Here is a 13,344-nt window from a genome sequence, read left to right on the forward strand (position 1 = left end):
ATTAACCTTTAATACTCGGTGGAATAATAACTGAGTGCAAGGGCAGAGGAATATTTTCAGAGTTTAATAAAGCAATTTTATCAGTGCAAACCCTGAATTGTTTCATCTTGGTATTACACAGTTATCTTATTCCTTTCAGGAAGTTGGACTTTGCATTTGTCCCTTGTGTCTTGAAACACTGCAATCTGCTTTGTCAGCATATGCAAAACATTAACAAAAAACAACTCTAGGGACATCCTTTTAAAACTTGTTTAAGTCAATGTAAATATAGTGACATAATATTTCAGAAAGGCACATACAAATGCATTTGTGGCATTCCTGGAAGATATGCCCTTTACACACTTAACTATCATTTACACTGGGGATGGGGTATTAAGCACAGAGGGCAACACACCATCAATTAGAAAATAAGACTTGCAGATACACTAATGTTTAGAACAGAATAAAACAAAGGGACAGCTTAATCAAACACAGGTTACGCTAGTGCCCAATTTCACAGCTCTCCTTCATTGTTTAGTTGAACTTCTCCTTGAACACATTTTTGAACCACTTCATGCTAAGTAGCAGCAACATTACCTCTCCACCCTGATAATCCATATTTCGGACTACCGTACCTTAACAAGATGATCAGGTCAGTGAAGCCAGGCAGGAGAGCCTCTGCAGTAAGAAGGCATGCTTTGGCACTCTGAAACTGAAAAACAGATGGATTACTTCCACTTGGAAGTGTCCTTCCGATTGTATCATCTACTTAAATATCCCTTAATGCTAGTCTTAAATGATATATTCTGGTGTTCATCTTAATTATGTACAGAAGTAATATTTTCAAGTAGACGATGCAAAATAATGTATATTTTATATATACTATGTATGTGTATGTGTGTGTGTATATATATATATATATATACACACACACACAATCATGATACCCTCCTTAACAACTGTCAATTAGTCGCGGGGGAAGCACGATATTGGCACATCTTCTGTCTGATATTATGAGTCAAATTGAAAATATAAATAAAACAATTGTATTCAAATCTTCTGTTTCCTGCATTAAATGCTAATAGACAGTGCTGGTAGTAGACGTGCCTCTTCAGGCATTTAGCTGCAGGGCAGCAGTTTCTTGATTTATAATGGTCATTTGCCTGTCCGCTGTTAAACTGTATACTGTAACGAATGGACAAGTTACACTGACCTACTATACTGAGAAATGTCATAGAGGCAAACTTAGTCAAGGTGAAAATGAACATGCCCACCTGTTATGTGCTCATGCCACTATGAGCTTATTTTATGCATTAATGAAAGTGTTCCATGTTGTTTTGTAACACTTGGAAAGGAAAGTCTGATTGCAGTAGATTGGAACTCCAGTTACTGGTTTGCTGAGTGGAATACAACCAGGTTAGGGGAAGTTGGTAAATAATCAGTGCAGTCATACTTGCTAAATTGAGATGGATTCAGCCTTCACTGAAGTTAAAGCCTTAATACAAACCCAGTAATCTCTATTATAACCACTAAAGGAGCTGAGTAATTGGTAATATGAACTTAATTCAGACTGTCTGTGTTTCTGCTGGAGGCTGATGTTTTTCATGTTTTATGTATCTCTTTTATTGTAGGATTGGAGTCCTCCCGTCCCAATCTTCTCCTTGGTCTGGTAATCTGTCAGAAACTCAAGCGTTCAGGAGCCCCTTCTGATTTGGAAAAGGGTGAAGAGAAGAAACTTAAAGTTCAGGTTCAAGAAGATGATGATGATGATTCTTCTCTTTCAAAAGCACCAACGCTTTCCAAACCTGAAAGTAAATCTGAGAAACCCTTGCTTTATAATCCTGAGATGCCCATTAGCACTACTCCTCCTGGGTCTCCCCCATCTGAATCGTCCTCAAGTTCATTCACGACCCCGTCTGTGTTCTCTCTCCTGTCCTCTGTTAAAGCTGCTACTGCCAAACAAACAGCAGGTGGTGGCGAAACTCCGCCATCAGGCAGTTCTGCCACAGCCAGCTCAACACCTCTGCAGCATATCCTAAACACTCTGTTTGGCAAAAAGAAGCCCAGTGGGTCTACAGATTCGTCCCAGTCTACACCAGAACAGAGTACAGTTGAACACACAGTATCTTCTGCTCCTGTTATTGACCCGATAGTGCAACAGTTTGGTCAGATATCCCAAGATAAAACTCTGGATGAGGATGATTATGATAGACCTTATGATCCTGAGGAGGAATATGACCCAGAAAAGCTCTATGGAACAGATGCGCCTGTCAATAAGGACAAACTCTTTCAGACAAAAAAGGTGTCTGAGGCCCCTGATGCTGACGAAGAGGCCTATGACCCCGAAGATGAAACCATATTCGAAGAAGCAAAAGTTGTAGTCAGTGATTTCCCAAGCCGTGTGCTGGGTGTAAAGAGCAAAGACCGGCCTGCTAATTACGTAGCATCCATAAATGATTCATCTTCACTGACAGAACAACAGAAGATGTTAGAAGAGTTAAATAAACAGATCGATGAGCAAAAAAGACAACTGGAAGAGCAAGAGGAGGCTCTTAGACAGCAGAGAGCTGCAGTTGGGGTCTCCATGGCTCACTTCTCTGTGTCTGATGCTTTGATGTCACCTCCTCCAAAATCATTAGTAGCAAACAGTGACTCTTTACAGTTGGGCAAGAAAGCAGAGGCAATAGTAAAACCTCCATTTTTACCAAAGCCTGCCCAAGTAATAAATCAGCGAAGAGACCCAAGGCAAAGCAAAGATCCTAGGCAGAGCAGGGATCCCAGGCAGGCAGCGACTAGGAGGCCATCTGAGAAAGAAGAGGTGACCACAGCAGTCGCTGGTGAAGTTTCTGTTTCTCCATCACAGCCAGTGGAGGCGCTGAATCAACCTGCCCCAAATGTTGAGCCTGAAAGTATGGAATTGTCCATACCACTACTGGGGGAGAAAATAGAACCCTATCCAGATACTTCTGAAACTGTTGACGTCAAGCAGATTGAAAGTTCTGCTTCACCATCTGGACAGTCAGCAGGTGCTGCATTTTCTGAAGCTGCAAGCAGTTCTTTTATGTCTTGGTCAGATCCTTCAAGTCACCAAAGCCCTGGAGACTTTTCAAGTGGTCCAGTGCGGCCCACACGCAAAGTTTTACTGCCAACGCCATCTCAGCCTCCAAAGTATCCACCTCGAAGTGACAGTGTGTCTCCTGTTTTATCCTCGCAGTCTGAAAGCACGCACCCAGCCGTTTCCATGCAAGATGCTGTGCACATGTCACAGACGGGAATGCCAAACCCAGAGTTCATGAACCAGCAAGAGGTGCAAAAAGGTCATTTCCAGTCTCAGTCTGGTCCTCCACATTTTGAGGGACAGACTGATCAGTCCCAGTTCAGAGATGAGAGACAATCATATCTGTTCCAGGAGCAGTGGGGAGGGTCCCCACAGCAGTTTGATGGGCCGAGAGGACTTCCTCCTCCTCACATGATGGAACAGGGAGCACCTGTCCCATTCCAGCCAATGGGACCACCCCTGTCAAGATTTGCAGGCCCCAGGGGTCCCCCACCTCCCCAACAGTTGGGGCAGTTTCAAGAGAGCCATGGACCTTCACATGGACAAAATGAACATCCACAGCCCAGGTTTGGAGCACCAGGAGGACCTCATTTTCCTGGACCGAGGGGCCCCCACCCACCTTTCATGGGACCAGCACCTGGTCAGTTTGAAAACAGAGGCCCCCCACCATCTCACTTTCAAGGACAACCACCCCTACACCAATTCGGGGAGCAGGGACCCCCACAGTCTTTTATGGATCCACAAAGAGGACATGAAGAAAAGCAATATGACAATAGCAACACTTATCCACAGGGGATGGAACATCACAGAGCACAGCCACCGCCTCATATGTTAAGAGACAATAATAATAGGACATCTTCGCCATCTCCCTTGATGGGACAAAGAGGGCCCTCGCTAACCCAGTTTGATGGTCTGAGGGGCGCCCCTCCAAACCATTTCGATGGGCCAAGGGTCTCCGCTCCAAACCAGTTTGAAGGTCCGAGGGGCCCTGCTCTAAACCAGTTTGATGGGCAGAGGGGCCCCTCTCCAAACCAGTTCGATGGTCCAAGGGGCCCTGCTCCAAACCAGTTTGATGGTCCGAGAGGCCATCGCCCAACACCACCGGGGGATATGGGAGGGCATAGATTCCCACCTCCAAACCAGTTTGGAGGTTCAAGAGGTCCTCCACCCCATCTTCAGCAAGGTCAGCGGGTACCTTCACCTCAGCCCAGGGGCCCTCCACCCCAGCATTTTGAAGAATACAGAGGTCCTCCTCCTCAACAGTTCCAAGGCCAGCGGGGTCCCCCACAACCCCAGTTTGGAGGTTCGCGTGGTCCTGGACCTTCTCAGTTTCCAGATAAAGGTGGGCGTCCTCGATTCCATTATGAAGGTCCGCCTCATCCTCAAGATGGCAGAACAGCTCATCACCCTAGACCTCTGCTTCCTAATCCCCCAGAACAGCCTCAGGAAGGCTGGAATAAAGGTCACAGACAGAACCGTTTTGAACGTGACCCTGAGTCCGAACCTGGTGAGCATTGGCAGTCTCCTGATATGAGGGGGAGAGACAGAGGCAGAGACAATTCTGAGCCTAGGAACAATGGGGAGAGGCAAAGGGATAGATTTGATGCAGGCTCCCGTGAAAGAGCGAACCCCCAAGGTCCTGTTCGGCAATCAGATGAAAGGCAGAATCGATTATCAGAAGAGAGGAGAAGAGATCGGGATGGAGCTCACGGCAGGCCATGGGAGAGAAACCAGGGTAAACCGTGGAGCAGAGAGCGAGAATGGGACAGAAACAGAGAGAGAGACAGAGATTCTGACAGGAACAGAGGCAGGGATTGCGAGAGACACAGAGACAGAGACCAAGCTCCAGAACAGGAAGTGGACAGGAACAGAGAACGAGACCAGACTCGAGGCAGAGGCAGAGATAGAGAATCGGACAGGAGAGACCATGAACGGGACAGAACGAGGAACAGAGACAGAGAACGGGACCGGGATCACGACAGAGACTCTCACAGAAGAAGAGACCGTGACCGGTCAAGAAGTAGGGATAGGGAGCGTGGACGAGACCGGGACAGGGACAGAGACCGGGACCACGACCGAACAAGAGATAGAGATCGGGACAGGGACAGCAGGAGAGACAGAGAACGAAAAGATAGAAGCAAGAGTAAAGAAAAGGGGAAAGATACCAGACTGGAAGCAAAAAATGAGAGTGAGAAAACTCTGGAACCAGAAACTGCTGCTGAAAAGAAAACATCATCCTGACTTCCCCAGGGTTAAAGGTGACTCCAAGGGATGATATGTGGTTGGCTCTATAATACTTTTATCTTCCACTGACAATGAAATATTAAAACATAACAATCTAACTTTGGTCTCTTTTTTTTTAAAGCTGTTTCATAACCTGTAAATACTTTTCTTAAGCCACAAACAGACATTGTTCAGGACTGTGTTCTAAAGTTTCACAACGACAACAAAAAAAAAAATAAAAACTTTTTCTGGCTGGTTTCACAGACCCCCGATTAGCACTAATCTTGGATTATGTAAAGCTGTTCAAGCCAGTTCAAGATGTTGCTGGACTGCAATTCAGTCTTTTGTGTTTTGTTTTATTGTTTTCTTACAGTATAGATTTCTTTACTACAGAACTTGTTAGAATGTTGTTTCAAAAGTGCTTGCTCCAGTTGAATTGCTGTAGGTCAGTAGGATTCACAGGTGGAAGTGATGGATAAGAAGAAAACCAGATAAGTCTGATATTATTGCGTGTTTTTGTTTTATATGAGCATATTTTCCTAAGCCGTACAGTTTTATTCAGTTTCTCACTAAGCACAATTTGACTTTGTCAGATCCCTTTAAAGTGGTAACCACTTTATTTAGTCGAATCATATGTCATTTTTAAATTTTGTTTTCTAAAATGTGCGGTTTTTTTTTTTGTAAACTATATGCATTGTGTTGTGAAATCTTAGAAAATGTAATTCTGATTCTTAAAAAAAATAAAAAATGTGAGTTGCATTTATTTCTAGTGCACCTAAGAAAGCACTCACATTATTACTTTTTGCAGTTCATTCTTCCATCGTCTTGATTGTAGTCGAAACCCCATCACTGTTTCACATTGCTGAACTGAAGAGGTCCTTATTGGCCAGGTGTCAACATCTTTTATAACGCTGCTCAAGAAATAACAGCTTCTGAGAATCTTTTGGCAGATATAACCAGTTATCTACTATTGTTTCAAAACAATTACCCACACGCCCCATTATTAAGGTAACCACAAAATTTAAATTTTCCAAACACGCAATCTTAGTTAGTTAGTCTGGATTCAAAGGTTCTCTTTACTTTGAAAGAACCATTATACTGAACAAAACGGAGAAGATGATGATAAAATATAATGTTGAAATTGATTTCACTTTTTGGTTCAAAATAGATTGACTCTATGGACTGCTGAAGATGCTCTGCAAGGTCCCAGAATCCTGTGTTCAGACACTTGTTAAATTGTATTTTTTAATTAAAACGTATTACTGTTTATATATCGTGTTGCCTTTCCTTGCTTGTTTGTAAAGCTTCGTTTCAGAAGCTTCCATCATTGTAAACACGTGTTTCAGGTATCTGTAGAAAAATACAACTTCAGGTAACCAAGATGAACATGAATTGCCTTAACAGATATTTTCTCCTGCTACATTACAGTTTGTGAGAGGCTGCTTTTATATATATATATATATATATATATATATATATATTATATATATATATATATATATAGATATAGAGAGGTTTAATATGGGTAAGCTTACTGTCATAACTAATTCCCACGCACGAATCGGTTCAAGTCAGGTCAAACAGCCTGCTAAAGCTACTTGAAAACACCCCAGGAGATTCCATTGTGGGAATACATAATGGTAATCATAGATCTGTCAAGAGGACTATGAGACAGCGTTCATGCAGGTTTAAAACATGAGCTTGACCAATAGCTAGCTGGTTGTGCTGGGGAACAAAGAAAGTTGCTTTCTGAGACAGGTGCGAGTTGGATCTGCAGCGTGGAGCTGACAAAATTACTTTAAGAATTGAACCGAGATCTCCCTTGCCATTGTTTTTCACCTTTATTATTATTATTATTATTATTATTATTATTATTATTATTATTATTATTATTATGTAATTCTTGACGCCTCGCACGTGTTCTTTATTTTTATTTTTAAGTAGGAATTGCTACAAATGCAATTTCGTTACAGTGTGCTGCACAGCTATGAGCAGACTCAGCACTGGCTGGCATTATCTCACATAGCATTGTGTCAGTTCGCAGGACAAATCTGGTTATTGCAGTGGAGGGCACATAAAAGGTGGATTTATTATCATAATATAATTTTTTAATGTACAAATTCCGTAGTTTTTTAATACTCGTATACCCCGCCCCTTCACTTGAACGTCGGTTTGTGAGCTTAATTACGCGTCATGACGTCTGGAGCGCCGCTGGTGACAGTTGGATAATTTGAGGGTCTTGCTGAAGAGGGGACTATTGGAGAAAAGTTTTGAATTCGTGTTCTAAAATATTTTATTTATTTGTAAACACGTGTAACCCGTCGCAGCGAGAGTTGAAATAACTGATTTCAGCCACTGACTTGCTTTGTTTTGTAACGGAAGAGAGAAAGCTAGAGTGACAGCGAATATTGCTCGCTGGAAGGTATATCAAGATATTTTCGGGATACATGTCAGGCGGAATAAAAACTCATTAATTAGCTCATTAATGGGATGGTTTAATTTACAAAAGGACGGGAGATTGGTGTGAGTACATGCCGTTGTGTTTGGGTAGAGCAGGACGAACAGAGCGCGAAATCCTGAGGGCTCGAGAGCAACTGGTAACAAACAAAATTGACAAATTAATTTTGCTAAATGATTACTATATTCCTGTAATATGTTACCAGTTGCCAAACATATGTCATTAGACAATTGTCTGATATATAATAGCATTTATTTGAAACGAATTTGTTAATTTAAAATTATTATGTACCATTTGTACAAAGTGAGTAATTCATAACTGAACGATCGGGATTACCGTTACCTGTTAAGTGAGACGCACTGTATTCTTTTTATACATGTCGGATAAGTAGAGGTTACAAAAAGATGTTTAGTTATAATTTAAAATTTTAATGTAGTGATCTTTATCTAGAGAGGAGAGTTAAATCTGTGTTTCTGACAATACACTCTTTGGTGACCATGTCCGTAATGTGTAAAATACAGCCAGAGACGCCTCCCTCCGAGAACTGTTCCTCAGATCTCGATCAAGAAACTGTTGCTCACAGCGAGTCTGCCTTGACGAGAGAGCAAGGACTGACATTTAGCACAGACCTCAATCTGGTGGAGATGACTGAGGTGGAATATACTCAACTTCAGCACATTATCTGTTCACAAATGGAGGCACAGGCTGAGCAGGAGGGAGCTGTTGAATCGAGGTTAAACCCCGGCGTTTATACAACAAGCAGTCTCTCAAGCCAAACTGTCTGCCAACCCCCCAACCCACAAAATTTGGAGTATCCAACAAACCCTGCGAATCCCTCAGTATATTGCACTAGCATCAGCCAGCCAGACCTGGCTTCGGATGCCCGCTTTATCACTGCCAATTCAAATCACGGACATGTTGACTTTCAAGAATTTAAAATGATTTTGATGAGTGATCCATCACTCAATAATGCTGTATTAACAGAAAAGACCCCTGCTAACTGTGGAGAAGCACCAGGGACCACTTTAGCTAAAGCAAGGCATGCTGAAGATATGTGTATAGAACATATAGATTTTCCAATTGAAAACGCGAAAGCAACCGCTGAATCGAGACCTAATCCTGCAGCCCGAGTTCAACTGGAGAAGATATTTAATTGCATTCCTGAAGTTTCCAGACACCAAGAGCCTCAGGAATCATCTGCAGCCTTAAGCAAGTATGTTTTTATAATTACCCCTAGACCTTTTCTGCTTGCATTTTTGTGTGAATCAAAACACAATACAAGGTATAAGGTTTTATTTCAGAGTGTGTCTTGCAAAAAAAGTTGTCCTAATGAGGTAACAACATGTTTTTGAACTGGCATGGTTATTACTAATGTATACTAAATGTATCTAACCAAATGATTAAAATGAATGTTCATTATGTTCTGCATCTCACTGGTTTTGGTGCATGTCCCTCTGGGCTCTCTAGGGGATCAACTCTTATGCACACTTATGATTCAAATGGGTTAAAAAAAAATGTGGAGGGTGGGGGCTCTAAGAATTTTGAATTTATATGATCATGTTGATCTGTGTGCAGGCATGGTCACTATGTGGTCTGTATTATTGCACTGGACGAAAATAGCAGATACATAGCCTATTCCAAAGTAAATATATGCTGTAGAAAATCGGGCCTGCAGTGTGTGCTGAAATCTGATAAAATAATTTCCACTCCAAGTTCTGTACTTAAAAAAAACAAGTTGCTTCCATTTATTTTCCACCATATAATGTTATCACTGACTAGATGTGTTTATTTGTCATTTTAGTTTTTTAACATTGCTTCATCAACCTTCGGAGCTGATTGGGGTATCTCTTCAGTCACAGCCAGACAAATGCTACACAATGTCAAAGCACAAGACAGATCCAACTTCTGCCACTGTAGAATTTAGTCACCCACTGTTTGGTGCTAATATGTGTAATTCAGTTGGCAGCTTTAATGACACAAATGCACAGGTAAGAGGGTGGAACATAGAAAGCTTCTTGTTATATGTCGATGTTTTTTTACCTTCTTGGTTTATTTGTATACTGAATCTTGCAGCTTAAAAACTAGGAACATATTTTGGGTAGGTCTGTAATTTACTGTTGTAAGACAAGATCATCAAGGGTCTAGATTGCAATTCTTAATATCTTAAATCTTGATGTTGTTTCAGAACATTGGAAGTCTGTCTCAGATGTTGGAGTCTGCTAAACACCATGAGTTTGTTATTCCCAGAAACTTCACTTTCAGTTATCAGCAAGAAACAGAACCTGCAAAAAAACCAGTGGCAAATCAAACCCACCAAGTCCTTGAGCACATTTGGGTTAAGCTAGAAGGTACAGTAGTCCGTCACTGCGGTGGGACCAGAGTAAGGGTGGATAGATAAAAAGTCAGATAAATGAATCCTGTTTTAAGTACCATTATACACAGCAATAGTATATTCACACAATTATTGTTTTGAGATTCAGCTTTAATTAGGGAGCTCCCCTAAGTCCCTTGTTTAGAAGGATACAGGGTATTAATGCTTGTGACAGGGTAGCCGTCTGCCGTGTGGGTGTGTGCATTCGCTGAAAGGCAGGAGATCGAGACGGAGGTTGAAGTTAATACGCCCCCTGCAGGTGAACAGGATTTATTTACATCTCAACACACTAAACAGCTCATGTGACACTACCACAATGGTAGCACATGGAGTACATACAACACTGTATGAAAACTTTGGTGGGATCTACAATCTATGAACTAATCTTCTCTGTTTAATAATAAACAAACTGACTACCCACCCGGCTGTCGATGGTTTTGACTTCCTTACTCACTCTTCGGTATTCAGCTCTGGTTCTGGTTCTCTCTCACTCCCTCACTTACATATACACGCAGGCCCGCAAACACACACTGTGCTGAAGAGCTTGATTATGGCGGATAAATGGTTAGGGCAGATATGTGACGGATTTCTGTCGTAACACAGTTGTTGTGTAGTATACTTTAACCTAATCAATTGAACACTTGTGCACTTTTATCCTGAATTATTTTATATGCCAGACACATTTTATTTTATTTTAACAGCTAACATCAGAAGTGGTTGAAAATTAAATAAGTCCTTTGTGATTAATTTTAAGGACACATTAAACTTGAGAATTCCTCAGACAGAAGACAGTTACATATAGTGGGGAATATAGTAATGACACATGTTTTCAATCCATTTTGTCTTGCAATGAAGAAACTTCACATAAACATACAGCAAACAAATGCACCAGAACCAGAGGACGTCAGGCAAACACAGAGCGGAGAGCTCTCCATGATATTCAAAATATACCAGCCAGTCAGCCTACCAGAGCGGCCACCAGCACTCAGAAGAAAAGCATCCAGGAGGGAGAGAATTCACAGCGCAGAGAGAGACACAATTGCATGGAGCGAGACAGGAGGTAAGACAGGGCTGGAAGTTCTTTTTGATGATTTTCTACAGCACCTATCATCAGATTCTCAAGGTTTCTGAAAATGACAATTACAAGAATAAAAAACCCAACAAGAACACGGTTTCTACTTTTTAAATAGTTATTGTGCTTTGTGTGCTTGCAGACGGAGAATTCGCATTTGCTGTGATGAACTCAATATGCTGCTTCCATTTTGCACCTCTGAGACTGACAAAGCTACAACACTGCAGTGGACAACAGCATTTCTCAAGTACATTCATGAAATACACGGAGACAGTCTCAAAAGGGTAAGTGTTTGTAATACAATTATGTTTTTTGTATGAAACACGTTGGTTTTCCAGTTATGGAATAAAACCCTTTCGTGAACATGTAATAAAGGCTCAGCATTATAACTGCACTGCAGTCAGTTGTAATGTTTTATCAGTGAGCAATATAGATTGGAGCCCTTGAGTTGGTATGATTACAGATAAGTAATGAAGTGAAGCGGTGGACAAGAATAGCATAAAATGTTAGCATCTTGTAGAGGCAAACGACTAAGAGATCTATGGTACAGCTGCCAGTGGTTAGTTTTCCTTTTGACTAGATCAAACTTATCAAGTAGATGTTGTATTTGTGGCTTTCTGAGCTTTTTTGTATTGAATTACTTAAAACCTAAATCTTACTTTAAAACCAGTTAATATAAGCAATATTTTGCAGTAGTAACCAGTGATTAAAAATCAACACCTTTACATGATGCATTGTTCAGCTTGCACAATTTACTGCTTGCTGGAACCGTGGCAGTGTCACATAGTCCCATGACTCAAAGGCTGCTGGGAGATGGACCTGGGAACTCCTAGTAGTCTTTGTCAGCGACAAGCAATGTTTCAACAAGATACCAATAAAATAAGAGGAACATAGCGAAAAACCCTATATTATTTCATGTTTAATACTGTGGTATAATTAATTCCTGCTATGCATTGAGAAATTGTGTCACTTTCAGAGTTGTGTGTTCTTATCTGTCTTGACACTTATTTTATTTATTTTTTTAGGAGTTTGAGGGTGTTTTTTGTGGGAAGACTGGGAAGCGCATGAAGCTTGGTAGAGCTGAACAATTTGTGACTTATGGAGAACAAGGGAATTCACTGAGCAATGCAGCTATAGAGCAAAAATGATACATCTATAAATATATACACCATATATGTGAATATATGATTTTTGAAACAAAATAGTAAAATTAACATAAGGCAACATATCTCCTTCCTTTTATGCTTCATGTGGAGGCTGTCCCGAGACTAGTCTATTCTGAACCACATAGTTTGAACTTTTAGGCGTCTGTTATAGCGTGTTTGCTGGGCCACTAAGTGGTTTTAAAAATTGTAGAAGAAATCATTTATTCCCACATCCCTTATATAAATTGTATACAGCCACAAGAAAGTAGCACAAATGAATTATCTTTATACTTTTTTTACTTTTAAACGTTTATCAAAGACAAATTTCTTGCTTTAAGTTGTACACAGCGTAGTCCGTTTTTATTAATTTTTTCTATTGTGGTAAAACAGTGGCACTAACCTTAATAACTCAAATCTAAAATGTGTACATGCCCTTCCATAAATGGAAGAGGATGTCCTGTATTTATTAAACCTGTTTCTCATTCACAATTTGGTGAGACTGATCAAAAGAGACAAAAACTGTTTAACTTTGCCTATTCAAAATAAAATTAAATGCTGGGTTTTTACATGGAATATACAACATGGATTTCTGAAAATAAGTAGATGGCTTCAAAAATATATATGCAACTTACTCCTTTAATCTACAGTGTATAGTTTATTGGTAGAAACAAATCCAGTGCAAAGAAGAAGCCACATTCATTTGGTTAATTTTTACTATATTGTGTGTAGTGATTTAAATTAAAAAGTCATTACATGTACCTTAGTTCAGTGTGGGATAAAATGTGTTTTGGATTTGTCTTTCTTTGTTTTTGTTTTTTGTTTTAAACTATCAATATTGTGGCAGCACAAACAGTATTATGCTTCATTCTCATACTAGAATGTTTATTTTAATGTTACATGCTTTTCATTTAACCATATTTACATTGAAAAATAAAATAAAAACCCAACACAGCTGTTTTCCTGTTTGCTTGTTAAGCGTAAGTGTTACACTGGAAATTCCACTTATGACTTGCACATTCATTGACTTTTAGTGATGTT

At 40.5% G+C, this 13,344-nt stretch overlaps 2 protein-coding genes across 3 annotated transcripts in view; both read left to right on the plus strand.

Moving 5' to 3' along the window:
- Window positions 1-6,527, plus strand: part of LOC121297750 (death-inducer obliterator 1-like) — a 33,641-nt gene extending 27,114 nt beyond the window's left edge. For both annotated transcript variants that reach the window (XM_041224223.1, XM_041224224.1), the window contains one exon: window positions 1,611-6,527. In XM_041224223.1, the coding sequence (XP_041080157.1) occupies window positions 1,611-5,278 (3,668 nt within the window). In that variant the 3' untranslated portion in view covers window positions 5,279-6,527. The remainder of the gene's footprint in view (window positions 1-1,610) is intronic.
- A 1,697-nt stretch (window positions 6,528-8,224) lies between these two features.
- On the plus strand, window positions 8,225-12,314 carry LOC121298450 (transcription factor-like 5 protein). The gene is made up of 6 exons (XM_041225572.1): window positions 8,225-8,931; window positions 9,520-9,706; window positions 9,904-10,066; window positions 10,861-11,149; window positions 11,304-11,445; window positions 12,187-12,314. The coding sequence occupies exons 1-6, from the start codon at window positions 8,225-8,227 to the stop codon at window positions 12,307-12,309; spliced, it is 1,611 nt and encodes a 536-aa protein (XP_041081506.1). The 3' UTR covers window positions 12,310-12,314.
- The last annotated feature ends 1,030 nt before the right edge of the window (window positions 12,315-13,344 follow it).

The sequence above is a fragment of the Polyodon spathula genome, chromosome 23, assembly GCF_017654505.1.
Source record: "Polyodon spathula isolate WHYD16114869_AA chromosome 23, ASM1765450v1, whole genome shotgun sequence".
NCBI lineage: Eukaryota > Metazoa > Chordata > Actinopteri > Acipenseriformes > Polyodontidae > Polyodon > Polyodon spathula.